We start from the raw sequence: 26,759 nt of genomic DNA on the forward strand, positions 1-26,759 counted from the left end.
ACTGCAGTAGAATGGCACTTAAGAGTTATAATTTGACCCATATTCTCTCACTAGATCAATTTTGAACGTAGCTTTAAGGGTAAAGTTCTATACCAGTCGCAATATCCTTTAACTGTTCTCACCAGACTTAAAGGAGCAGTGTGCCATGTAATATAGTGGAAAAAAGTTAGGTTGGGATTTAGGAGACCTGAATTTGTATCCCAATTCTACTGGAAACAGGCTGTGAAATTTTTGGCAAATACCCAGCCCACACATTTCCCATCCTTCTCTATTTATGAGTTCCATTGTCCTCATTTGTAAGACAAGGAGGACTAGACCAGACTAGATATTATGAAAGCCTCCTCTCTGGTTCTGATACACTCTGTATCAATAAATATAAATATATATATATGTATATATAATATATATAAAATATATACAGTGTATGAGAAACAGAATTCACATTATTGATGAAGAAATGGGTAGGGTGCCCTTGACATGTTGAGCAAGTACCACACAGTGGAGAAAGGAGAAACAAGAGGCAGGTGGCGTCAGGAAGACCAGTGTTACTTGTGGAGAGCTAAAGGATTTCTATTCCCATGTAATGAACTATGAAGTCCATGTTCTGGCTCCTTGGTACAAAGAAGAGAATGTGGTGAACGACCAATTCCAGGCCTTTGCTGCTATAATGAAAATAGGCATCCGTATGGCTCTGCACCAGACTCAGTGAAAAACAATCCCCTTGCTGTAAGGTTGCACTTATATTTTCTTTGTTAGTATACAGGGCTTTCTTGTCATCTTCTGCAGAGTTCACCAACAGGCTCTTTGATCCAACAGTATCATATCAATTATTTAAGGTTTGTACATCACTTTTCAATTAACAGTTTCTTTGGCTCCAGAAAATATATACACACAATTTATAAGAGTATTCTTTAAATATTCCATGAGGAGCAGGTCACTATGAATTAAAAATAAGAATGCTAATAAAATATTGAATGCCTTTTTAAAGGGCAATGAAACATCAAGAAATTATAAATCTTTTAATTAAATGCTTCTTCAGTATATATTACCCAGGTGAAAATATGAAACATGGATAAAATTAAAGTCACAAAAGTATTACTTTATCTCATTTGTCAACTCAATAAAGTGAGGACACATCAATTTAGGTTATAGGAAGGGAATGTCCTGGACAAGAACTCAGGAGACTTGCACTCAGGTCATGAGTCTATCACTAGGTAGTTGTATGATCTCTTTGCCATAATTCAATTTACCAATCTGTAATATGGACTATGTAGAATTTGTCCACATTAAAAGTCAATCAATCTATTTTCACAGTACTCAGCAGTACTCATACTTGTCTTTTTTTGGTGGTAATAAACATGTAACATAGATTTATCATCTAACAATTTTAAGTACATTTCATAGTCTATCTACATGCACATGGTTGTAAATCAGATCTCTAGAACTTTTTCATCTTGCATAAGTGAAACTCAATACTCACTGAACAGCAACTTTCCATTTGCCCTCATCCTAGCTCTTGACTTTCAGTTTAGTGAGCCTGACTAGATAGTGAAATCATACAGTATCTGCCCTTCTGTGACTGGCTTATTTCACAAGGTTTATCCATGTTGTCACGTATGGAAGGATTTCTTTTTTATGGCTGAATAATATTCCAGTGTATGCGCACATACATTTTTCTTTATTCAACTGCCAATGGACATTTCAGTTCTCTCCCCTTCTTGGTCATTATGAATAATGGTACAGGGAACATGATAGTGCAAGGATCTCAGAGGTTCTGACTTCAACTTTTTGGGTAAATACCAAGAAGTAATCCCATATGGTAGTTATATTTTTAATTTCTTGGGGAACTGTCATTATTGTTTTCCAAAGTAGGTGTACCACTTCACATTTCCACCAGGAAACAAGAGTCCCCATTTCTCCAAACTCTTGCCAATACTTGTTACTTTCTGTGTTTCTGATTTTTATATTTATGTATTTAAGTCATTAACCCTTCATCAGATATATAATTTTCAAATATTTTCTCCTCTTCTGCAGTTTGCCTTTGCATTTTGTTGATTGTTTCCTTTGCTGTACAGAAGCTTTTTAGTTTAATGTAGTGCCATTTGTTTATTTTTGCTTTTGTTGTGCTTTCTCGTATCATTAAAAAAAAAAATCACTGCCAGGAGCAATGTCAAGGAGCTTTACTCTTATGTTTCTTCTAGGAGCTTTATGGGTTCAGGTTTTACATTTAAGTTGTAAGTCCACTTGCAGTTAATTTTTGTGTTTGGTGTTAGACAGAGTCCAACTTCATTATTTTGCACGTGGATAGCCACCATTTCCCAATAGCGTTTACTGAAGATTATCCAACAGTATTTATTAAAGAGACCACTTTTTCCTTTTCATATTTTTTATGTCTTGTCAAATCTTAGTTGGCTGTATATTTGTAGGTTTACTTCCAAGCTCTCTATTCTGTTCTATTGGTCTATGTGTCTGTTTTTATGACAGTTTGTTCTAATCTTTAATTATTTCCTTTTTCTGCTAACTCTGGGCTTAGTTTTTCTTTCTCTAGTTTCTTGAGGTATAAAGTTAAATTGATTGAGATCTTTCTTCCTTTTTAATTCAGGTATTTATTGCTATGAACTTCCCTCTCAGCACTGCTTCTACAGCACTCCATAAGTTTTTGTATGCCATATTTTAATTTGTCTTAAAGATGCTATTTAGTTTCTCTTTTAATTTCTTCTTTCATCCACTGTTTTTTCATCAAGTTGTTTAATTTCCATATATTTGTGAATTTTCCAGTTTTCCTTGTGCTATTAATTTCTATTTTCATTCCACTGTGGTCAGAAAATACACCTGTCATCTTAAATTTGTTTACTTGTTTTGTGACCTAATGTGTGATCCATCCTGACGAATGTTCCATGTGTGCTTGAGAAAATGTGTATTCTGCTGGTGGGTGGGATATTTTATATATGTGTATTAGGTCCATGCAGCCTACAACACTGTTCAAATCCTCTGTTTACTTAATGGTTTGCTTTCTAGATGTTTACGCATTATTGAAAGTGGGGTATTGAAATCTACTTTAACTGAGCTATTGTCATCTTCTTCCTTCAGTTCCTCAATACTTGCTTCTTATATTTGAGTGCTCTGATGGGTGCATGTGTATTTACAATCGTTATACCTTCCTTAAAAATTGACCTTTTATTACTATATAATGTCCTTCTTTATCTCTTCTGAGAGTTTTTGACTTTTAAGTCTATTTTGTCTGATATAGGGATGGCTACTCTGTTCTCTTGTCGTTACCATTTGCATGAATTATCGTTTTCAATTCTTTCACTTTCAGCTTACGTGTGTCCTTAAATTTAAAGTAAGTCTGTTGTTGACAAAAGATAGTCAGATCTTGTGTTTTTATCCATTCAGCCAGTGTGTGCCTTTTTATTGGAGAGTAAACCACTTACATGGAAAGTAATTACTAATAGAGAAGGAATACCTATTGCCATTTTGTTAATTATTTTATGTCTTATACAGTTATTTCGCCCCTCATTCCTCTTCTGCCATCTTCCTTTGTAGTAACATGCTTTGATTCCTTTCTCATCTTCTTCTGATTATCTTCTATAGGTATTTTTCCTTGTGGTTGCCATTTATAATAATCTATTTCAACCTGATAACTTAATATCAATCACATACAAATATGCTATACTTTTACTTCTCTCCCCTCAATATATTATGTTATTCATGTCACAAAGTACATATTTTAAATCATGTATTCATTAACATACTTTTACACTTATGGCTATTTTAACAGCTTGGTCTTTTAATTCCTGTGTCAGGATTAACACTGATTTAACCCCCCATCACAGTATTACTTCCCTGGTGGCTCAGATGGTAAAGCGTCTGCCTACAATGCAGGAGATCCAGGTTCATTCCCTGGGTTGGGAAGATCTCCTGGAGAAGGAAATGGCGACCCACTCCAGTACTCTTGCCTGGAAAATCCCATGGACGGAAGAGCCTGGTGGGCTACAGTCCATGGGGTCACAAAGAGTCGGACACGACTGAGCAACTTCACTTTCCCTTCACTTTAGAGTATTACAGCCCCCAGTATTTGTCTTTATGTTTACATTTATCAGTGAGCTTTATACTATCACATGCTTCCATGCTGCTCTTTAGTGTCTTTTTTTTTTTTCCTCCTACTTTAAGGGCTCCTTTGAGAATTTCTTATCAAGTAGGTCTAGTAGTGGTGATGAATTTCCTTAGCTTTTGTTTATCTGGGAAAGTTTTTATTTCTCTTTCATTTTTTGAAGGATAGTTTTGCTGGATGTAGTGTTCTTGGTTGGCATTTTTTTTTCTTTTATCATTTTGATTATAACATCCCACTCCTGGACTGTAGGTCTTCTGGTGTGAAATACACTGATTGTTTTATGAGAGTTCTTTTGCATGTGACAAGCTGATTTCCTTTTGCTGCATACAAAATTCTATCTTTGACTTCTGATAATTGATTATAATGTGTCTATGTGAGATTTCTTGGGTTCACCAAAGTTAGGACCTGTTGGACTTGTTGAAATTGGATTCCCTTTCCTTCACCAGATTGGGAAATTTTAGGTCATTATTTATTTAAATAAGTTTTCTGCCCCATTGTCTCTTTGTCTCTCTTTCCTTTTGTGACCACCATAATATACATATTGTTCTACTTCACAGTACAGCCTAAGTCCCTCAGGCTTTTTTTCATTCCTTTTTATTTTTATTCTTGATTGGATAATTTCAAATTACCTATCTTTTAGTTCAATGATTCTTTCTTCTGTTTGATTAAGGCTGATCTTGAATTCCTCTAGTTTTTTCAGTTCAATAATTTATTCTTTAGCTCCAAAACTTCTATTTGGTTCTTTTTATATTTTCTATCTCTTTTTAATGTTCATTTTGTTCATATATCATTTTTCTGAGTTCACAGAATATCTCTAGAATAATTATTTTGAATATTTGTCACGTGATTCATATACCTGCTTCTTTAGGGTTGGTTGAAGATTTATCTTGTTCTTTGTAGGGGCCATGCTTCCCTTTTTCTTTGTGTGTCTTGTAACTCTGTGTTGGAATCTGCACATTTGAAAAAATAGGTATCACTTTTAGACTGTACATAGCGGCTTTGTAAAGGGGGAAGACACCAATTTCCTTGACTAGGGAGTCAGAGGTTCCATGAAGCAGTTTTATAGGGGACAGGACTTCTCTGGGCCTGCATGTGCAATTTCTTAATTAGAAGGCCTGGCTGGCTTCTTTCTCAAGAGATCGTAATCTCTTGCTCCCTCTGGTGTCTGTCTGTAGCACTGCAGGTTCTCTGATTCTCAGCAGCAAGCTGCCCTGCTTTCTGCTGTTCTCAAGGGCTGCCAGGCATTCAAAGTATGCCAGCTTCCTGGCAGTGCCATGAGTCAGGTGAGGCAGATACAAGTCCCTTGGGCAGCCCTCCAAAAAGCCAGAATGCTGGACTCACACTCAACTCCTGTCCCTTTAAAGCAGAGAACCATGAGCTGGGGTATCATCTTCCAATGCCAAGCTGTGCCAACTCGAGAGAGGAGAGATTGTGAGTAAAGCAAAATAGTTTTTCTTACTCACATCAGTGTGGTTGTTCCTGGCCTTGAGATCACCTTGTGTATTGTAATATCTAAACTGTTTTCTGGAGTTCTCATAATGGTATTTTTTTAATTAATTTATTTTTTATTGAAGGATAATTGCTTTACAGAATTTTGTTGTTTTCTGTCAAACCTCAACATGAATCAGTCATAGGTATACATATATCCACTCCCTTTTGAACCTCCCTCCCATATCCCTCCCCATCCCATCCCTCTAGGTTGATACAGAGCCTGTATTTGAGTTTCCTGAGCCATACAGCAAATTCCTGTTGGCTATCTATTTCACATATGGTAATGTAAGTTTCCATACTACTCTTTCCATACATCTCACCCTCTCCTCCCCTCTCCCCATGTCCATAAGTCTATTCTCTATGTCTGTTTCTCCATTGCTGCCCTGTCAGTACCATTTTTCTAGATTCCATATATATATATATATATATATATATATATATACACATTAGAATGTGATATTTATCTTTCTCTTTCTGACTTACTTCACTCTGTATAATAGGTTCCAGGTTTATTTACCTCATTAGAACTGACTCAAATGCGTTCCTCTTTGTGGCTGAGTAATATTCCATTGTGTGTATGTACCACAACTTTTTTATCCATTCATCTGTTGATGGACATCTAGGTTGCTTCCATGTTCTAGCTATTGTAAATAGTGCTGCAATGAACAATGGGATACGTGTCTTTTTCAATTTTGGTTTCCTCAGGGCATATGCCTAGGAGTGTGATTGCTGGGTCATATGGTGGTTTTATTCCTAGTTTCTTAAGGAATCTCTATACTGTCTTCCATAGTGGCTGATTCAGTTTACATTCCCAGCAACAGTGGAAGAGTGGTCCCTTTTCTCCACACACTCTCCAGCATTTATTGTTTGTAGACTTTTTGATGATGGTCATTCTCACTGGTGTGAGGTGATATCTCGTTGCAGTTTTGATTTGCATTTCTCTAATAATGAGTGATGTTGAGCATCTTTTCATGTGTTTTTTAGCCATCTGTATGTCTTCTTTGGAGAAATGTCTGTTTAGGTCTTTTTCCCACTTTTTGATTGGGTTGTTTGCTTTTCTGGTATTGAATTGCATTGAATTGCAATATTTTGGAAATTAATCCTTTGTCAGTTGTTTCCTTTGCTATTATTTTCTCCAATTCTGAGGGTTGTCTTTTCACCTTGCTTTTGGTTTCCTTTGCTGTGCAAAAGCTTTTAAGTTTAATCAGGTCCCAGTTGTTTATTTTGTTTTTATTTCCTTTACTCTAGGAGGTGGGTCATAGAGGATCTTGCTTTGATTTATATCATCGAGTTCATAACGGTATTTTGGTTTGTATATAGTTGCTAAGTGTTTCTTTGGGAATGAGAACTGGGACTATCTAATTTGCCAGTTTGCTCTTTTTCACTGGTCTTTTTATTGCCTTCTAATGTTCATGTGTAGTCTCCTCAAGGAGACATTTTGAAGGTAGAGGCCTACTTTCCTCTGCAGTGTAATGATTCAGGCACAGAGAAGATTCTTAACACTCAGTTATTGAAATCTGCTTTAACATAGTTTAAAGTTTTCATACTTTTTGAAGATAATGCCTATCTAAATGTACTGTATTTATAGGGCTCCAAATAAATTCCTCAAGACCTTATCCTAAAAATCCTACTTTGAATCTACACTGCAAGAAAAAACACATACTTTTTCAGTGCCACCCATGCTAATTTGGCTTTTGTAAAAATCATAATCCAGAATTGTAGAATTTCTACCCTTCAAGGCATAGGCAAATCCAAATTCTCCCTGAAAATCTCCAATATTCCAAGTTAGAACTCATTCACTCATTCATCAAATATTTAGCAGGCATTTCCTTATGTGCCAGGTACTTTTCTAGGCTGTATGCACTACTCTGTAGCTCTGATTATGTTACAGAACTTCTCACAGCTTTTCTTTAATATTAATGTATGCAAGTTGCTCATTCTTCAACCGTGGGCTTCTAGAATGAAGGAACTGTGTCCAATTCACCTCTGTAATCCTGGCATCTGGACAATGCTTCGCACATAATTGAGATGCAATACAAGAATGCTAAAACAAACTCCAAACAGCTAGATTAGGGGAGAAAAGCCTCCTAAACCATCTCAGTTTTCTGAAGAAAGGCTGACCTGCCCTATAATCAGTTGTCATATAAATTCTATCAGATCTTAATTAATTAACTTCTTTTATGCTTCTTTATAATCCTTCTGGAAAATGTGTGATGACAGTTTCCTACCCTTTGCTGAAAGGGTACTTACAAGTTAGTGATCCATATTTCAGTTACACGTACATCAAAACAAGGTAGCAATAAAAATGTAAATTCACAAGTGATTTCCAGAAATGTAAAAATAACCACCACCACCTCTACCTCTCCAACTTAGAAAATATACCCACCTCTTTCAATTATCACAAACTCCATCACAGCAGTATTAGAATTGACAGAGAATAAAAAGCCAAAAAGAACAGTAAAGACCAGGAAGTGCCACGTTTAAGGGAAGGAGGGATAAAATGTGTTTGACAAACTAATGTCCCAGGATTCAAGTTCTAAACTGAACAAAATAAACATAGAATGTGGTGAAATTCATTGGTTGGGAGATTAAAAGCTTTCCGAGTGTTAAGAAATCTTGAGGTCACAAGAAAGGGAATATTATTCAAAGGAAACTGGGGCTTTCAAAGTAGAGGGAAAGGATCAAGCTACTTACAAGCTCCTGGCACATGGTAGGCACTTAATAAATGAAAGCTATTATGAGGAGCTAAGGTCTAGCTTTGTGATGTCCCGGGCAGAGGCTACCAACCTCCTTTCTCTGTGCTTCACCATACTCTATACAGGCTGACATCACACCATTTTTATGTGCAATCTACATATCTGTTCCTACTGCAAAGCAGGAATTTCCTGGATGGTCAGGATCATACCCTACACTTCTCTGCAACTGGAAATAGTAGGCACTTATAATTATTAAGTGAGAGAATAAACAAACTACCTTATATGATAAGAACAGGTTTTGATCAGAAAAGAATGAAGAGCTAGGATGGAAGATCTTGTCTGTAAGTCTTCTTGCTCATTCCTTCACACTTCAAGCACCATTCCCTTTTGTTACTTGTTCTGTTCAAAGTACATTTATGTATCTTCTTCCATTACCAATATAGAACAGGTTTCACACAGTAAATTCTTTCAGATAATGCGGCATGGAATAGTTGGAGAGCATGGGTTTTGTTTTTTTTTTTCCACTTCTTATTTTGAAATAATTTAAAATTGGTAATGGAACCATAGAAATTATATACTTTGAACAGGGTAAAGTAACAGAAGAGAATGGCTTTGAAATGTGAAAGAATAAGCAAGAAGACTTAAAAACGGGATATGCTGCAAAAATAGTCGAGTTCCCTTCATCTGTATCCCTACTGCTAACATTTTGAAAAACCACGGTATAATTACCGAAAGCAAGAAATCAGCATTGAGCCAATAAAATTAACTATTCTACAGACCTTATTTGAAGTTCCAGGTTTTCTCACGAACATCCTTTTTCTAATCTAGGATCCCACGTTACATTTCATTGTCAGATCTCCTTAGATTCCTCCAATCTGTGACAGTTCTTCAACTTTTCTATGTCTTTCATGACACTGACACTTTTGAAAAATGAGTCAATTTTTGTGCAGAATGTCCCTCGATTGGGGTTTGACAGACCTGGCTTGGGCTCTTGACTCCATGACTATCCATGTAGCCTTGGGCAAGTCAACCTTTCTCAGACTCAAGTTTCTTCACCTGTAAAGCAGTATACTAACACTGACTTCATTTAAAAAATGAAATGAGGCAATATTTATTAAAATGCCTGGGACATAAGGTCATACAACAAATGCTAAGTCTTTCTCCTTGTCCCTGGCTTTGAAATATTTCTGATAGAAATTTTTGCTAAAATCCATTACCTGTATTTCAATGCCTTATTTTATAGATAAACCATATATAACTTAGCCCTCAAGTGATGACTCAGTGTCATCTATAAACAACCCTATTGCACTGTATTGTTCTAGGTCTGTGTTTTTGTCCTTTCTCACTGCTGTCCCTTCTCTTTGTCATGAGAAGAGCAGGTAAGAGCCTCATCATTTCCTTTCTGATTTTCAGCTTAAAACATATGGGAATCCATTTGTTTACTTATATATTCATCAACAATGTGCTGAAGCTACTGTGTGAGGCCCTGTTTTAGGATCTTGGAGAAAGTGATGAATCACCTCCTGTCCTCATTGATTTTATGGCTAGTTGGGGAAATGGACAAGTAAGCAGTTAATTACATTCAATGTGATTAATCCTATGAATGACCTAATGTACAGGAGCATATAAGAAGAACACCTAACCTGGACTTGGGGAGAGGGTCAGGTTGGGGAAGGTTTCATGAAGAAAGTGCCATTATGTCTTAGTAAAGGTCTCAGGATGTAGAAATTAACCAGATGGAGAAGGAAAGAGAGCAAAAGGCTCACAGTTTAGGGAAAAGCTATTAGAACTACGTGCTGAGTAAAATAAATCGGTTCTGAAAAATAAATCTCCTGTGTTATAAACTTGCAGCTTGAGAGTGCTTTTGTGCCAATACCTCAGGGGCTCAGAAACTTCACCAGGAAACTTCTGGTCCCAGGGCTGTGTTCTGGAGGCTGCAGTTGACAGACCTAAAACTTTGGATATTATCCTGAGCTTACCTCTTTCAACATCTGTGGACTGAAGGAAAATTTAAGGCTACAATTGGCTGCTTGCTCCTATTTCAAAAGTATAACAGGTTTGCCCCTTTGTGACAGAGGAGTTTCTTGCTTCAAAAAATACATCAAGAGCCTTCAACAAGTCCGTCTTAAATTGACCTTTTTAAAAAAAATCCAATTTCTTTAATATCTTCTCCCACCATTCACCCTCCTCATCACTGAGGCATTACTTCCCTTTCTTTATGTTTCTTACCAAGTTAAACATAAACTGACCCTTTAAACTGAGCTGGCAAGAGAGGTTATGAGACTTTCTTCCCTTGTACAGCACTAGTTTCTATGACCTCAGAGATACGGCTTTGAGCCTAACTCATCCCAAAGTCCCAGTCTAACCGTGGCAATCTGCGATCTCGGCAAGCGCTACAAGTACATTATCCATCAAATACTGGGACTTAGGAGAATGCATTATAAGATTTTCAAATGAAGAGGTTTTTCTGCCAGTTCCTATTTTACTCTCCCAATCATCTTCACTTTTTTTTCAATCTGGAGAATAAATAAGATGGCTTCTTTTAGTTTTCTCCATAGGGGATATTTTTCAAATCTTAACTGCTTCTAATTCAAAGCAATAATATTACATACCGTCAACTGATGTATGAGGAGGTCCATTAAGAAGGTAATCTTGTTACTAAACAGAACATCAGTGCAGTTTTCTGAACAGTTATTGCAGGTGAGGTTGTAAACATTGATTGCATTGCAAAGAGACCTAACACAAGGAGAAAAACACCATTTATAAAACTTGTGCAGTTCTTCTCTAAACAATGTGAAATACACAAAATGAATGGTATAAAAGCAGCAGGCATGGGATAGAAATCACTCTTAAAAAACCAACCCAAATATTACTAGGTGCAAGGTCCATCAGCTAGATATAAAAGCTTTTAATTTTTATCCACAGCCTAGTGTTCATTAGAAACGAATTCTTGCCTCTTATTAATGCAGCAGCAGGCAATGGAAATGTACTTACCCGTCTACTGACAATGTCCTAATAATCTAAGATTAGATGTTACCCAGGAATTTTGGGATCTAGAATTTTTGAATAGTATCTGGAAAAAAGAGTGTGCCAAACCTCCTGTTGCCAGGTCTCCTGGTTGACAAGGGCAGATGATGGAGGAAAGGAGAACACACAAAGAGAAACTACAGGTTTTCCCTTGTGAGACAAGAACTGCAGAGGTCTGGGGAGTGAGCCCCACACCTGCTCAGAGATTGTATGGACAGACCCAGAGTGCCTCAGCAGGGGAGGACCTACAGAGTGAACAGTCTCGGGTCAAACCCATCAAAGAGATGTGTTTTTTTTTTTCTTTTCCCTTGGGATTAAAAAATTATATCCCATTTTTCAGAGATACTTTTGGAGCAACAAATTCAATGGGCATTCTTGTGAGTGCTTTGAAAACTGTAATTAACCTGCACTGCCTGAGTGATCAATGTTGATTCTGGCCTCACTAAATCCCCTGCTTAAGTCCTATGTACAAATATTTTGATTTAGTCCCTTACAAGCAATCCTCTAAAACAATAATTCTTTAAGTGTGAACCATAGAGCAGTAGCATCAATATCACCTGGAAACTTGCAGAAATGCAAATTCTCAGACTTCACCCCAGATCTACTAAACACTAGAAACTTTGGGGGTGAGGTTCAGCAATTTGTGTTTTAATGAATTTCACTTTTTTTTAAACAAAATTCCAGACCACTGCTCTGGAATAGGGGCTCTAGAGTTTGACAGAGCACTAGCATCACCTGTATATCTTTAAAGATAACAGACTTGCCTGAATTCCTCCCCTGGAGATGCTGGTGGGAATGGGAGGGCTCTAGACATTCTCCATGCTTCAAAAGCTCTATGAGCAATTCTGATGTACAGGCAGAGTTGAGAAGCATGGGTCTAAGAATCAACATGTAAGTATTCATTTGTTCAACAAATATGTAATTCCCTATGATTTTCCAGGCATTGTGCTAGGTAGACAAGACAGACAAGCTCTCTGTTCTCATGGAGCTGATGCTCTAGTGGGAGAAAGATGGTAAAGACAGCCCCTGTTGTAATCATCTGTTTGTCTGATATAGTGGTACTTGCTTCAACATAATTGATAGGTTCCTGAAACTTGAGCATTAGAGTATGTTGGTTAAGAGGAGAGATACTGGAATAAGATACTAGGTTAGAAACCCCGTTCTGTCATTTGAGGTTTTAGCAAGTTACTCATTTATATCTTAGCATCCAATTTCTTATCTGTAAGACTGAGATAATAATACCTAAGCTTCACATGGTCATCATCAGAATTAAATGAAATAATAGATGCAAAGTACTTAGGATGGTGTCTGGCACGTGGTTAAATAATTCATAATGATAGGTTCATTAGAGTTATTAATCTTATTATTCTTGTTATGAATAAGTCACAATTAAAACAGTTAAAAATCAAATCAAATTAAAGCATGCTATGAAAGCTGTAATTTCCAGAATAATAAAGCACCATGCTTCATAAATTTTTACATGGTATACTGGCATGAACAATGAGAGGACTCTAAGTTGAAGGGAGCAGGAGGAGGCTCAGCTCCAGCCTGACTTAACCCCGAGGACTGTACAGGAAATCTTGGCTTATGTGTAACTCATTTACGACACATCGGTTGGAGGTTCTACCTAACAAACCCACCACAAGTGCAATTCAGCACTATTTCATTTAGTAGCTAACACATTTAGATTTGGCAAGAGTGCTTTTCTTTTCAGGTAAAAAAAATAACATGTAATTGTGATTATAAAAATAATTTTAAAGATAATTGTAATAACTGTGAGAAGGAGAGCACAAATAAACAGTAAAAAACTATGAAGAGGTGATTTGGTACTTGTACTTCCAGTCTTCTCGTCTCAGAAATATTCACTTAGTTAATATGTGTAAAATGAATATTTCTCCATGACATTTAATATTCTTCCATAACACCGGTCTTCAATTTTTTTTACAAAAGCAGCTTTCTTACTTTCTTACTCAGAAGCTTAAAAGCTAACAAAATCTTTTTCAGAAGCTTAAACCAAAGAACAGATAAAATCAGAGTTGCTCTGACTGAAGTAGAAGTAGACCCAGAGACCTACTCTGTTCTCCTCTCAAAGGGCCTTGAAATACTCCTCAGACACCTGGGGGTGTGTTCCCTTGGAGTACAGTAAACACTCCTGTGCTTTAACACTAATACGGTTAACTTGGTAACTTTCTGACTAGGAGTGATGACCTTAGTACAACACACACCAAGAAGTATGGTGCAAAGTGCCTCCCCCTTACTTATGTCCTTCAGCCCCTCAGTTCCCTACCTTAGAAATCACCACGGTTACTAGAGCACATATCCTTCCAGGAGACTGTGCATATGCAAGAGTTCCCCTACACAAATGGTATTACACAAGGTTTGGAGGGTGAAGTGAGCCAAGGCCATCTTTTGCTGTTGGCTGTCATCAAGCAAGGTTTGGAAATGTGAGGCTTCCCTGCAGTAGACTCAGGTTCCCCTTTCCAGATTCTGTGTCTCAAGAACCAGTGGGGTAACTTGTACTATTTGATTTCCTAATCTCTGATCTGCAGCTTCCAATACCCATTGTGGTTTCCTGAGTGTGGGAGAAAGTTGTGTGTGGCATTAGCTTCTTCCTTTCTTCCTTTTTTGGCTTCAGAGGGAGCAGTGCCCCCAGTGGATACGTTTGGTATTGTTCTGGAGTCAATAAAGAGGCCTGCAACCTTTTCCAACAGATTTGTAAGCATCCAATTTCTTATTTGAAATTCCTTTTCTGATTAAACTGCTTAAACTAAGAAGTACTGTAGCTTTTAAAAGAAGGAACAGGATCATCCAATGTATGTAAAATTTTACATCAATCAATTCCTTACTATTGTATCCAATTTTCAACATAATGAAGCAACACTGTTTTAATATTCAGAGTTCTTAGTTATAAGCCAGGGGAAGAAAGCTCTGGTTGATTTAAACAGGAAGGAAATTAACTGACAAGCTTTGGGTATATCATAGGATTTAGAAAACACAGGCATCAAAGTTATACTGCATGGACCAATGTCCAAATCACACACCAGGAACCTGATCCGCTAAAACAAAACAAAACAAAACAAAAAACTCCGGGCACCATATGTCACAGCTTGAACTCACACTATGACCTTGGACAACAGATGCAGCTGCCTGCAATTGTCAAAGGAATAGAGTTTGGGATGTCCTTGCTTCTTTATTAGCCTCAGAGTAAAAGTCTGGAGTGGCTATGCTGGGTTGTGAAGCCTAGGTCACAAGTTTATATCCTAGACACAAAGAGTACTGGGAAGCGGACACCTGGTATGCTCACGCACTACGGAAGGAGGGCCACACTGTGTGCCTGGGAACTCCATAAAGACAGGAGGTGCTCAACTGCACAGCCCACGTTCACAACAGCTGTACTGAACAAATCCTTCTGCCTCCTGAGAATAAATTTTCAGTAATGACAATTTGGTTCAAAGGATATGAAGATTTACTTTAAGATTTTTGATAGACATTGCAAAATTCAAACTGCCCTCCAGAAAAAAATGTATTTTAAATCAATTTATACTCCCAGAAAAAGTTCATCCATGTCTTCACTAACATCAGACACTTCCATTTTTAAAATCTGTTACTGATCTGACAGCTAAAAATGTTAAAGGTTGCATTTCTTTAATTGCTAGTGTGATTAAGAACTTTTCACTTCATGTGCTTATTGGCAATGTGTATTTATATTTTCTTTAATTATCACTGTGAACCTTTTACCCATTTTTCTATGGGGGGTTGTCTTTTTCTTATTGATTTATAAGGCACTTTACCAATAACAAAGGTATTAACCTTTTTATTTGTTTATTGGCTGTAACAGGTCTTCGTTACAGTATGCGGGATCTTTGTGGTGGTGCAGACTCTCAAGTTGTGGTGTGTGGACTCTGAAGAGTGTGGGGTCAGTAAAGGCTACACTCGGGCTTAGTATTTGCAGTGTGCTGGCATGGCATGTGAGGTCTTAATTCCCGACGAGAGACTGAACCCATGTCCCCTGCATTGCAAGGCAGATTCTTAACCGCTGGACCACCAGGGAAGTCCTAATATGAACCTTTTATCATCATATACAGCAAATAAATTTTCCTGTCTGTTGCTTATCTAAATTTTTTGCTTTTTGTCATAAAGAATGGTTTCACTTTTATTTGATAAAATCTGTCAAAATTTCCCTTTAGTATATCTGGATACTTGTGTCAGACTTAGAAGAATCTTTCTACTTCAGCATTACAAAAATATTCTTTTAAATTTACTTCTGGTAAATTTAAATTTAAATACTTCTGGTATTTTCATAGATTTTACATTTAAATACAAGATATGAAATTGATTGTGGGGTAAGGTATGACATAAGTAGCCATTTACACTTATCTTTTTTTTTTTTAATTAAAAAAAAATTTTTTTTTACTTTACAATATTGTACTGATTTTGCCATACATCAACATGAATCCGCCACGGGTGTACACATGTTCCCAATCCTGAACCCCCCTCCCACCTCCTTCCCCATACCATCCCTCTGGGTCATCCCAGTATCCTCTATTTAAAAATTTTTATTGAAGATTTTTCTCTTTGTCTTAATGATTTATAAGGATTCTCTCATTATATGTCTATAACAAAGGGTTAATACATGTTGTTAATATTTTTTTCAGTTTATTTACTGCCAATAATTTTGCTCATTATTTTTAAGGCATTTTTAATATACTGAAGCTAAACAATTTTATGTAGTCAAACAATTCTTTGTGATTTATTTTCTCTTCCTGTCCCTTTTTCCTTTAAAAAGTTATCCTTTACCATGGGATGAGGTAACTACAGGTTTGTATCTAGCCATTTGCATTTATTTAATCATCACTGTGTGTGATAATGTTATGGTTTTATAATTTACTATCAAATCATTTAAAATTTATTTTGATGTGTGGCATGAAGCAGAAGCCTAAATTCCCTCCCCCACCCAAGAAATTCTTGAATAATTCACCTTCTCTCTACTGGTTTGAAATGCCACCTTTACTATGACTATATACACAGGATGTGTTTCCCGGTTTTCTAGTCTAGTTGATAATTTATGTAAGTTCTGTAATATATAAAGCCAATAGCACACTGCTTTATGCATTGCAGCTGTACAGTGGGACTAATATATACAACTGTAGATCTCTCAAAGTTTCAAAAATGAGGGTACTATATTTAGAATGACATGTGGAATTTATAGTTCTATTATTGTATCCTCTTTTCCCTTTGATTTTGATCTATATTTTTATAGTCTTGATTTCTTATCTCTCTTTTTTCTTAGTCAATGAAAACCCCACAATTTATCTAAACTCTTTTGTGGAATATCCCAGGGCATAAGTAAATCTACACACAGAAAAGCAAACAGCACAGGGTGTGGGATTATTGTCCTAACGCCCTCTGTGCTTTACATTAAAGACACTGCATTTACTAGTAAAGTGCGGAATGTTACATCTATATAGTCTTATGCTTACAAAACTTTCCCAAGAAAACTTCCACAAAGAAACTGGTTTCTGATGAGAAAAATGGGCGGGGGGAGTATAAAAAATCCCAGGGGTCAGGAAAAACTTGTCCACTCAGTAGAACTTGTTTGAAAGACAACCTCTATTTGAAGAGCACCTGTCTTAGAACTATCACTTCTTTGAACCCAGCTTGGGTGGTCTGCCCAAGCAGCTTTCCTTGTAATTTAAAACCCAAATGACTGGAAGCACTTTTTAACATCAAACAGAAAGCCCCAGATTTTAAAAGTATCTTCTGAGAAGACAGTAAAATCTTACTGTCCATTCCGTCAAAAGTACACTGTGGTTGGGGGTGGAGATAAAGGCTTTCTGACCCAGATAATCATGAATACATGAGTGAATCTTGTATCAGTAGGTCTTCTCACTAAAAATGTTTTCTCTGAAAAACAGAGGACAGAAAAGGCATCACGAAGGTGGGTTTGTTTTTTTTTAATCCAAGAAGAACATAATTTGAATACAAGTATAGTATACCTCAGACATTAAGATTAGTATCTAAGATGTTATGAAATAGTTAAATAGAAAAGCCCTAGAGAGCTGCAGCCGAAGAGAACTTGATAATATCACTTAGGAAGTACGTAAGTTTATAACCTTACGCGGTTCATACTGACTAAGGCTTTTCAGAAAACATGGTTCACAAATCCATTATCTGATACCAGTGTCAAGAAAGCAGACATTTAAAAACAACTGCCATTGGCAGTTTAAAACCGGAACACTTATAAATTATAATTTACCAAATGCCTTTGGTTTGCATTAAGCATTTATTCATAATAGATGGCATATCACTTATATACATGGAGGTGAGCGAAGGCTTTATGTTCCTGTGGAGCAAAATCCTGTGCCAAGTAACGGAGTCACAACAATACAGCTGCAAAGAGAAACCGGGAATTTTTGTAAATTATTGCTTCAGCCTTCATGGAAGGAAAGAATGGGCTTGATGTGAATAAGTGTAGGAAAGGACAGAATATTACAAATCACAGAGGATGGTTAGCAAATGATACTGTTTAAGGAAAGATTATCTGGACTGAACCAGAACACACAGACCTGGAGTAATACCAGTTTCCTAGGGAGGGGTGAAATGAATATTAAAACTAGAGCTCCCAAACATATTATAATTTACCAAGTACATTTTGTTTGCATTAAGCATCTAATAAATGGTATATAGTTTATGTTCATCATTTTCAAATTATGCTTTGTCATTATAAAGCTCCAAACTAAAACAACTTGTTTAGATACTATCAAAAAGAATTATCTGAAACTAGGGAGAGGCAACTGCAGCTAGAATTCTAACATGTTGCGAAGAGCTGACTCACTGGAAAAGACCCTGATGCTGGGAGGGATTGGGGGCACGAGGAGAAGGGGACAACAGAGGATGAGATGGCTGGATGGCATCACAGACTCGATGGACGTGAGTTTGGGTAAACTCCAGGAGTTGGTGATGGACAGGGAGGCCTGGTGTGCTGCGATTCATGGGGTCGCAAAGAGTTGGACATGACTGAGTGACTGAACTGAACTGAACTGCACCCACCAAGCAAGTGGCTGCTCACGCAATGGGGCCTGATGATGTAGGCCTGGCTCTGAAGGCCTGGCCCACGTGAAAGCTGCATGTGCCAGTTCTGAAGGCTAAAAACAGACTAGTGTCAAAGCACTGAAAACTCTATTATGCAACTACTCTTGAGTGACTTCTAGTTCAGGTCCTTGCCCGATTCATCCTTTGTGGAGTCCTCATAGCATGCAGCACAGAGCTGGCTGGGCACAGGGATGTCTACATGAAGGGACAACTGTCTTCCTTGTTTCAAGCAGAACGTACAAGAAATAACTGTGGAATATACCAATACATTATTAGCCACATTTTCTACTTTTAAACAATCATTAGAATGAAGAGGGGTGGGAGCCCCATCCCCCTAGCTAAAAGTGTCTCGTAATTTTGTACTGATATTTCAGGACTCAAAAGGATTTTTCCTTCAAACTCTTCTATACAACAGCTCTCTTTCCTCTCTTTGACACGGAGAATAACAAAATTCAAATACTGAACTAGTACAATTAGATAAGCAGGTCTTGGTTAATAAGAGAATGCCTTCTCCAGGCTCCCTTGGTGGCTCAGTGGTAGAGTCAGCCTGCCAATGCAGAAGACATGGGTTTGATTCCTGGTCCAGGAAGATGCCAACTGCTGTGGAACAACTAAGCCCGTGGGTCACAACTACTAAGCCCGTGCTCTAGAGCCCGGGAACAGCAACTACAGAAGCCTGCCCGCCCTAGAGCCTGTGCTTCGCGACAAGAGAAGGCCCTGATCTCTGCAACAAGAGAAAGCCTGCCAGCATGAGAGACCCAGCATCAAAAACTAAAATAAATAAAACTTTAAAAAAAGAAGAAGAAAATGTTTTTTTGGCAAGAAATCTGGGGACAGAAGAATGACGCAGAAAATTTAACAATAAACAGATGATTCAGTTTTAATATTTTTGTGACCACAGAGAAGGTGGATTTGTGACAGAATTTTGGGGTATTTTTGCAGTGGACATTTGAATCCGTGTGAGCTGCAGGTAAAGAGGAAAACTTTTCCCCACTGGCACCGTGATGATTAGCAGAAATTCATACAGCCTTCTCCACCTCTGACTCCCTCCTTTCTGACGCTAGAACACTTAGGGTGGGTATGGATAGCCGAGGAGCCAACATCCAGGAACTGGAGATAAAAGACAGCTCAAGACTGGGGTAGAGAAGGGACGCTAATAGTGCTGCCGACCAACCAATCTTTGATCCGCAGATGTAAATTATGTGCCTTCTACACCTTGGTTTGCATCAAAACTCAATGTAACAATTCCAAATGATTGCTACACTGCATATCATATTCTACAATGTAACATTTTAAAAACACTAAAATTAATTTTTTAATTCAGGGATTTTCCTAAGTATAATGATGCCTCAGAGCAGGAGAAAGAAATCTTCAACTAGATGAGTTATTTCAAAGGTTCTTGTTTAGCTGGTGAATTTGGTATAATTAGAATAAGCAGTTTAATTATTCCACAGAGACATACTCTAATTTTAAATGAGAAATCACATATATTTTAAGTACAACCTAATTAGACTTCCTGCGTTTCCTAAAATTAACCTCCCACTGAGATGGTGTTTTGTTGCAAAGATTACAATAATACATTTAAAAATTAGGATGAGCATAAAATTAAAACATTAATTTGAAGTCTAGCGTTAAACTCTGTCTTGTCTAATAAAAAGACAGTTATGATTAGCTAGTCTTTAGATATGTTCTTAAGTAGGATCTGGTTATATAATTTTAAAGTCACAATTAAACATGTCGGCTCTGGAAAAGACCCCAGGTGGCGTGCAGTGTTAAACAGCAGATTAAAGTCGACACAACTAATTTCTTTACTTTAATCTTATTAGTGGTATAACAGCTGTCAACTGTAACCATTTCTGTGCTGCCTTTTGAGACAAACAAAATGCCTCAATATGTCAAATGGAGAAGAGTATTTATCAATCACTATGGTAACCCACTCCAGTATTCTTGCTGGGAAAATCCCATGGACAGAGGAGCCTCATGGGCTACAGTCCATAGGGTCACAAAGAGTTGGACACGGCTGAGCACACAACACACACACACACACGGCTAATTAGCTTTCAAAATAGCTTTTTAAACTTTCATTATCTTGAGGAAAGTTACTTACTTTTAGTAAATCTTGATCTAAAAATAGCTATTTAGAATTACCAATAATCCTGCCTAGAAATAAGGAATTGTTTGTTAACAATGGATTGTATCCTAAACTTCACCCACACCAGCAAATAACATTTGATTAACACTTAATGAGAGGCTGTAATGTAGCAGACACATAAGGTGGTATGTGGTTTCCACCTCTATATCTGTATCTAGTATTGATGGGAAATAAGTCTTATGATGAATTTACTCTATATTTACCACCTGATTTAAATCATGAAAAGGGTATTGAAGGTAACACAGAGATGTTGTACTGCTTTTGTAGACTTCATTGCTAGATCTTCTCTGAATATTTTGTCTCATACATACAAATAGTTACAAGTGGTTTTGGTTCATCTTTCTGAACTTCTGTTAGATCATTCTTCTTGTCCCCCTTTGGCTCTTAACCAGACTGAAAACCTCTCTCTTGGGTGTTACCATGTAGGCAATAAGATAGAGAAGGAAGAATACCAGAATAGAATGCTCAGTCCTAGCTGCCGATGTGATAAGAGATGATAAATCATTCAGTGTTTTTAAGCCTTAGTTTCTTCATTTATATAATGTGATAAATTGATGAGCATGTGTCAAAGACTCTGTTAAATAAATGTAATATATTGATTAATATAAATAGCTTTATTACTCTTAATTATATTTCTGACAATGCCAAGTGTTTTGCAGGGACTCATTACAACTTCTTTGTAAAGGTTTTCTCTATCTCTCGCTCATCCTTCACCCACAATACTAAACAAAGTGCTAACCACATGGCAATAAAAGTATATATTAAATGAGTGAATTCCTCTTTGGGTAAAACAGCATAAGCAGTGAGGGCTTAAATTAACATGATAGAAAAATGAGACAATAATACAAAGATGAGGAATGAAAAATATATTAACTTTCTTCAAAATGTGAAAAAAAATAAGGAAGAAATAATATCTTTCACTTTTCCCTGAATCAGTCATTTTGTCCAATGCACTCGAACTTAATGATTTTTTATACTGTACTGACAGTGTCCTAATAATATCAAAATGTTCACACCTTGCAAAGTGTACCCTGTTATTTCAGGTCTCCATGTTCTTGCACATGCTGTGCTCTCTGCTGAGGAAGACTTGTTAATTTGACAAACTCTGAATCTATCTTTTAAAACCTATAGGAAAGACTCTGTCTTCCTCTGGCTGTTAATGATGCCATCCTTTCACTGTTTCTGCACTTGGCGCATTCTTGTACAGTTACACTTAGCAGCATATTACCTCTTCCCCTGTTTAGTTCACTTTTTAATGAATGAGCCTACTGATGGTTATGGACACAGTTTTATTTCCACAACTCTACTGCTCAGCACACAACCAATGGCACCAATCCCCCAGGTGCGTGTGGAAATGTGTAATAACACATTTGGTTGTCACAATGACTGGGGGCAGAGGTATTTAATGGGTCAAGGAATGTTACACAGCATGCGGTGTGCAGGGCACTGTGACCCAGTGCCATTAGTATCCCAGGCCAGAGTGTGACAATGCACAAAGCCCTTTCATATACGTTACATTTCACCTTCACAACCCTGCGAGACAGAAAGCTTTTCCCCATTCCCCAGATGAAAAATCCTACAGCACAATGAGGTCTTAAAGGCAGGTCTCACATCAAACACTGGCAAAGCTGGTATTTGAACTCTAATGCTCTGATTCTAAATCCCAGCTGAGTTTAATTCAGTAGTGCATTATAGTCCCTTGTCTCTAATTCTAAATACAGATCCTGGCTTGAGTCCTAGAACTAATCAAACGAGAAAGTGAATATGTTTATTGTTGTTCATTCGCTAAGTCGTGTCTGCCTCTTGGCAACTCCATGGACTGCAGCACACCAGGCTTCCTTGTCCTTCACCATCTTCTGGAACTTGCTCAAACTCATGTCCATTGAGTTGATGATGCCATCTAACCATCTCATTCTTGGCCGCCCTCTTCTCCTCTTGCCCTCAATCTTTCCCAGCATCAGGGTCTTTTCCAATGATTCACTCTTTGAATCCGGTGGCCAAAGTATTGGAGCTTCAGCTTCAGCATTCAGTTCAGTTCAGTTCAGTTGCTCAGTTGTGTCTGACCCTTTGAGACCCCGTGAATCGCAGCACACCAGACCTCCCTGTCCATCACCAACTCCCAGAGTTCACTCAGACTCACGTCCATCGAGTCAGTGATGCCATCCAGCCATCTCATCCTCTGTTATCCCCTTCTCCTCCTGCCCCCATCCCTCCCAGCATCACAGTCTCTTCCAATGAGTCAACTCTTCGCATAAGGTGGCCAAAGTACTGGAGTTTCAGCTTCAGCATCATTCCTTCCAAAGAAATCCCAGGGCTGATCTCCTTCAGAATGGACTGGTTGGATCTCCTTGCAGTCCAAGGGACTCTCAAGAGTCTTCTCCAACACCACAGGTCAAAAGCATCAATTCTTCGGTACTCAGCCTTCTTCACAGTCCAACTCTCACATCCATACATGACCACTGGAAAAACCATAGCCTTGACTAGATGGACCTTTGTTGGCAAAGGAATGTCTCTGCTTTTGAATATGCTATCTAGGTTGGTCATAACTTTTCTTCCAAGGAGTAAGCATCTTTTAATTTCATGGCCGCAGTCACCATCTGCAGTGATTTTGGAGACCAGAAAAATAAAGTCTGACACTGTTTCCACTGTTTCCCCATCTATTTCCCATGAAGTGATGGGACCGGATGCCATGATCTTCGTTTTCTGAATGTTGAGCTTTAAGCCAACTTTTTCACTCTCCTCTTTCACTTTCATCAAGAGGCTTTTGAGTTCCTCTTCACTTTCTGCCATAAGGGTGGTGTCATCTGCATATCTGAGGTGATTGATATTTCTCCCGGCAATCTTGATTCCAGCTTGTGCTTCTTCCAGCCCAGCGTTTCTCATGATGTACTCTGCATAGAAGGTAAATAAGCAGGGTGACAATATACAGCCTTGACGTACTCCTTTTCCTATTTGGAACCAGTCTGTTGTTCCATGTCCAGTTCTAACTGTTGCTTCCTGACCTGCATATAGGTTTCTCAAGAGGCAGGTCAGGTGCTCTGGTATTCCCATCTCTTTCAGAATTTTCCACAGTTTATTGTGATCCACACAGTCAAAGGCTTTGGCATAGTCAACAAAGCAGAGAGAGATGTTTTTCTAGAACTCTCTTGCTTTTTCAATGATCCAGCGGATGTTGGCAATTTGATCTCTGGTTCCTCTGCCTTTTCTAAAACCAGCTTGAACATCTGGAAGTTCACGGTTCACGTATTGCTAAAGCCTGACTTGGAGAATTTTGAGCATTACTTTGCTAGCGTGTGAGATGAGTGCAATTGTGTGGTAGTTAGAGCATTCTTTGGCATTGCCTTTCTTTGCATTAGTCCTTCCGATTAATATTCAAGGTTGATTTCCTTTAAGATTGACTGGTTTGACTTCCTGGATGTCCAAGGAGTTCTCAAGAATCTTCTCCAACATCACAGTCCAAAAGCATCAATTCTTCAGCACTCTGCCTTTTTTACAGTCCAACTCTCACATCCATACACGACTACTGGAAAAACCACAGCTTTGACTATATTGATCTTTGTCAGCAAAGTGAGGTCTCTACTTTTTACAGCACTGTCTTAAGTTTGTCATAGCTTTTCCTCCAAGCAGCAAGCATCTTTTAATTTCCTGTCTGCAGTTACCATCCATAGTGATTTCGGAGTCCAAAAAAATAAAATATGTCACTGTTTTCACTTTCCCCCCATCTATTTGCCATGAAGTGATGGAACCAGATGCCATGATATTTGCTTTTTGAATGCTGAATTTTAAGCCAGCTTTCTCACTCACCTCTTTCACCTTCATCAAGAGGCTCTTTTGTTCCTCTTCACTTTATGCCATTAGAGTAGTATCCTCTGCATATCTGAGGTTGTTGATACTTCTCCCAGCAATCTTGATTTCAGCTTGCAAGTCATTCAGCCCAGCTCTTCAAATGATGTACTTTGCATAGAAGTTAAATAAGCAGGGTGACAATACACAGCCTTGTCATACTCCTTTCCCTATTTGGAACCAGTCTGTTGTTCCATGTCCGGTTCTAACTGTTGCTTCTTGATCTGCATACAGGTTTCTCAGGAGACAGGTAAGGTAGTCTGGTATTCCCATCTCTTTAAGAATTTTCCACAGTTTGTAGTGATCTACACAGTCAAAGGTGTTAGCAGAGTCAATGAAGCAGAGGTAGATGGTTTTTTGGAATTCCCTTGCTTTTTCTATGAACCAATGGATGTTGGCAATTTGATCTCTGGTTCCTCTGCCTTTTCTAAATCCAGCTTGTACATCTGGAAGTTCTCAGTTCACGTACTGTTGATGCCTAGCTTGAATGAGTTTGAGCATTATCTTGCTAGCACATGAAATGAGCAAAAGTGTATGGTTGAACACAGAAGTAAATTTTAGCCTAAAATACATTATGTGTTAGACTGTGTATATATTTGCAAAATATGACATTGTAATCTTCATCCTATTTAGGTGTTTCTCAACAATCCATGTCTCAGAAAGTGACAAGACAAAAGAGGTTACAGAGTTAGCAAAGACACTTAGTTCACAATTCTGAAAGTGCTACAGACTGTTTTCAGCAAGACTGCTGTATTACACTGTCTAGAACCCCAGAGGACTTGGCCACAAATTCTACATCAATTGTTTAGGTCATTGACATTTTCCTTACAGAAATACACTGCTGATTTTATGAAGGAAATTAATAATAAAATAGGATTCACTTAACAGAAATTAGCTTTACAATCATTTCTGCTGGAATGCATAAATTTGAAAAATGGAGAGAGATTTTTATTTACATTAACTCATATTTCAATGCTGAGGAATATTTATATGAATTTTGATTTTCAGTAAGGCAACAACTTGATCTCTGAATCAATAGCTAGGCTTGATAAAAATGATTCCCTGGAGAAAGCATTAGTGTAAAGGAAAGAGCAAGAAAGTTAGAGCCTCAAATAAGTTGTTTGTAACGTCCCAGGAAGTGATCTAATAGTGATAGTCCAAGTTAAATATTTTAAGTAAACAGGTAACCAAAAATGTTCAACCAATGAACTATTACTTGAGAACTTTCTACATGGAAAGAAAATGCCTTAATGTAGAGTGGCTAAGAAAAAAAGTTTAAAATTGCAAACTTTATCAGAAAACATGAACCCGGAATGTACCAGTGTAATTCTGGTAATACAACCACCCCACCTAGAATGAAGTTTTGCATTTCTTATTGGGAAAGACAGAGGTAAGAACAGGATGAGGCAGGGCTCTGAAACTTGCATCAGGTGTATGACTATGTCATGCTTTGGGATAGATGTTTAGTAATATGGAGATACTGTGTGCTTTCCTTGAGAAGAATAAAACTGCAATTTCAAAAAAGCTTAGACTGAAATAAGTCAATGCTTTTCTTTCTTCTTTTGAGTATTATAATCATTTGTTTTTTTACAAATGTTTTATCTTTCGCCTAGCAGTTGAAACTGCACTTACTGAGTCTTAAAACAAAGTCAAATTACTCAGTTCTTAAAAATATGATAAAGCTTTATTTTGTAGTATAGGATTAACATTCTGAGCTGCATCAGGCTATCAGGATTTGAGTGGGGAGCTGGTGGCAGTAACTGCTCTTGCAATCTTCTCACCTTCTAAACATCTTAATCTCAACTTCAAAATAGGCTGCTGCTAAGTCGCTTCAGTAGTGTCCGACTCTATGCGACTCCATAGACGGCAGCCCATCAGGCTCCCCCATCCCCGGGATTTTCCAGGCAAGAACACTGGAATGGGTTGCTGTTTCCTTTTCCAATACATGAAACCAACTGGTTCTAATTTCAGAAGACAGCCAGTGAAATGATTAAGTTCATCATGAACAAACTTATTCTATATTAAAAAGTTGGACTATGGTCCATTATGGTCAAGTCAGAGAAAACAGAGGCTAAGAAATATATTTTTTAGTTTTTATGAAAATAAGACAATGTTACTGGGATTCAAACTAAATCCTAATTATAAGGTTAATAATGAGGAAACCACTCTGTGACCCAAGGGACACCAAGAAAGTTAACATTTGAGGACTATAAAGAACAAGAGTAGTATTGTTACTTGTTCTTATAGAATTCAGGTATTTTATTAAGCAATATGTTGTCTAATCTTTGATCCTAAAAGTAAGATCTGCACTCTAGAGTACGTTACGTTAGCATCCAGGTACAGA

The 26,759-nt window shown here is 37.6% G+C and overlaps 1 protein-coding gene across 9 annotated transcripts in view; it reads right to left on the minus strand.

The window, feature by feature from the left end:
* The window catches only part of SCAPER (S-phase cyclin A associated protein in the ER), a 413,812-nt gene that overhangs the window by 116,394 nt on the left and 270,659 nt on the right, over nucleotides 1–26,759 (minus strand). For all 9 annotated transcript variants that reach the window (XM_055556199.1, XM_055556197.1, XM_055556200.1 and 6 more), the window contains one exon: nucleotides 10,914–11,037. In XM_055556199.1, the coding sequence (XP_055412174.1) occupies nucleotides 10,914–11,037 (124 nt within the window). The remainder of the gene's footprint in view (nucleotides 1–10,913; nucleotides 11,038–26,759) is intronic.

The sequence above is a fragment of the Bubalus kerabau genome, chromosome 19 (genome assembly GCF_029407905.1).
Source record: "Bubalus kerabau isolate K-KA32 ecotype Philippines breed swamp buffalo chromosome 19, PCC_UOA_SB_1v2, whole genome shotgun sequence".
Classification (NCBI taxonomy): Eukaryota; Metazoa; Chordata; class Mammalia; order Artiodactyla; family Bovidae; genus Bubalus; species Bubalus kerabau.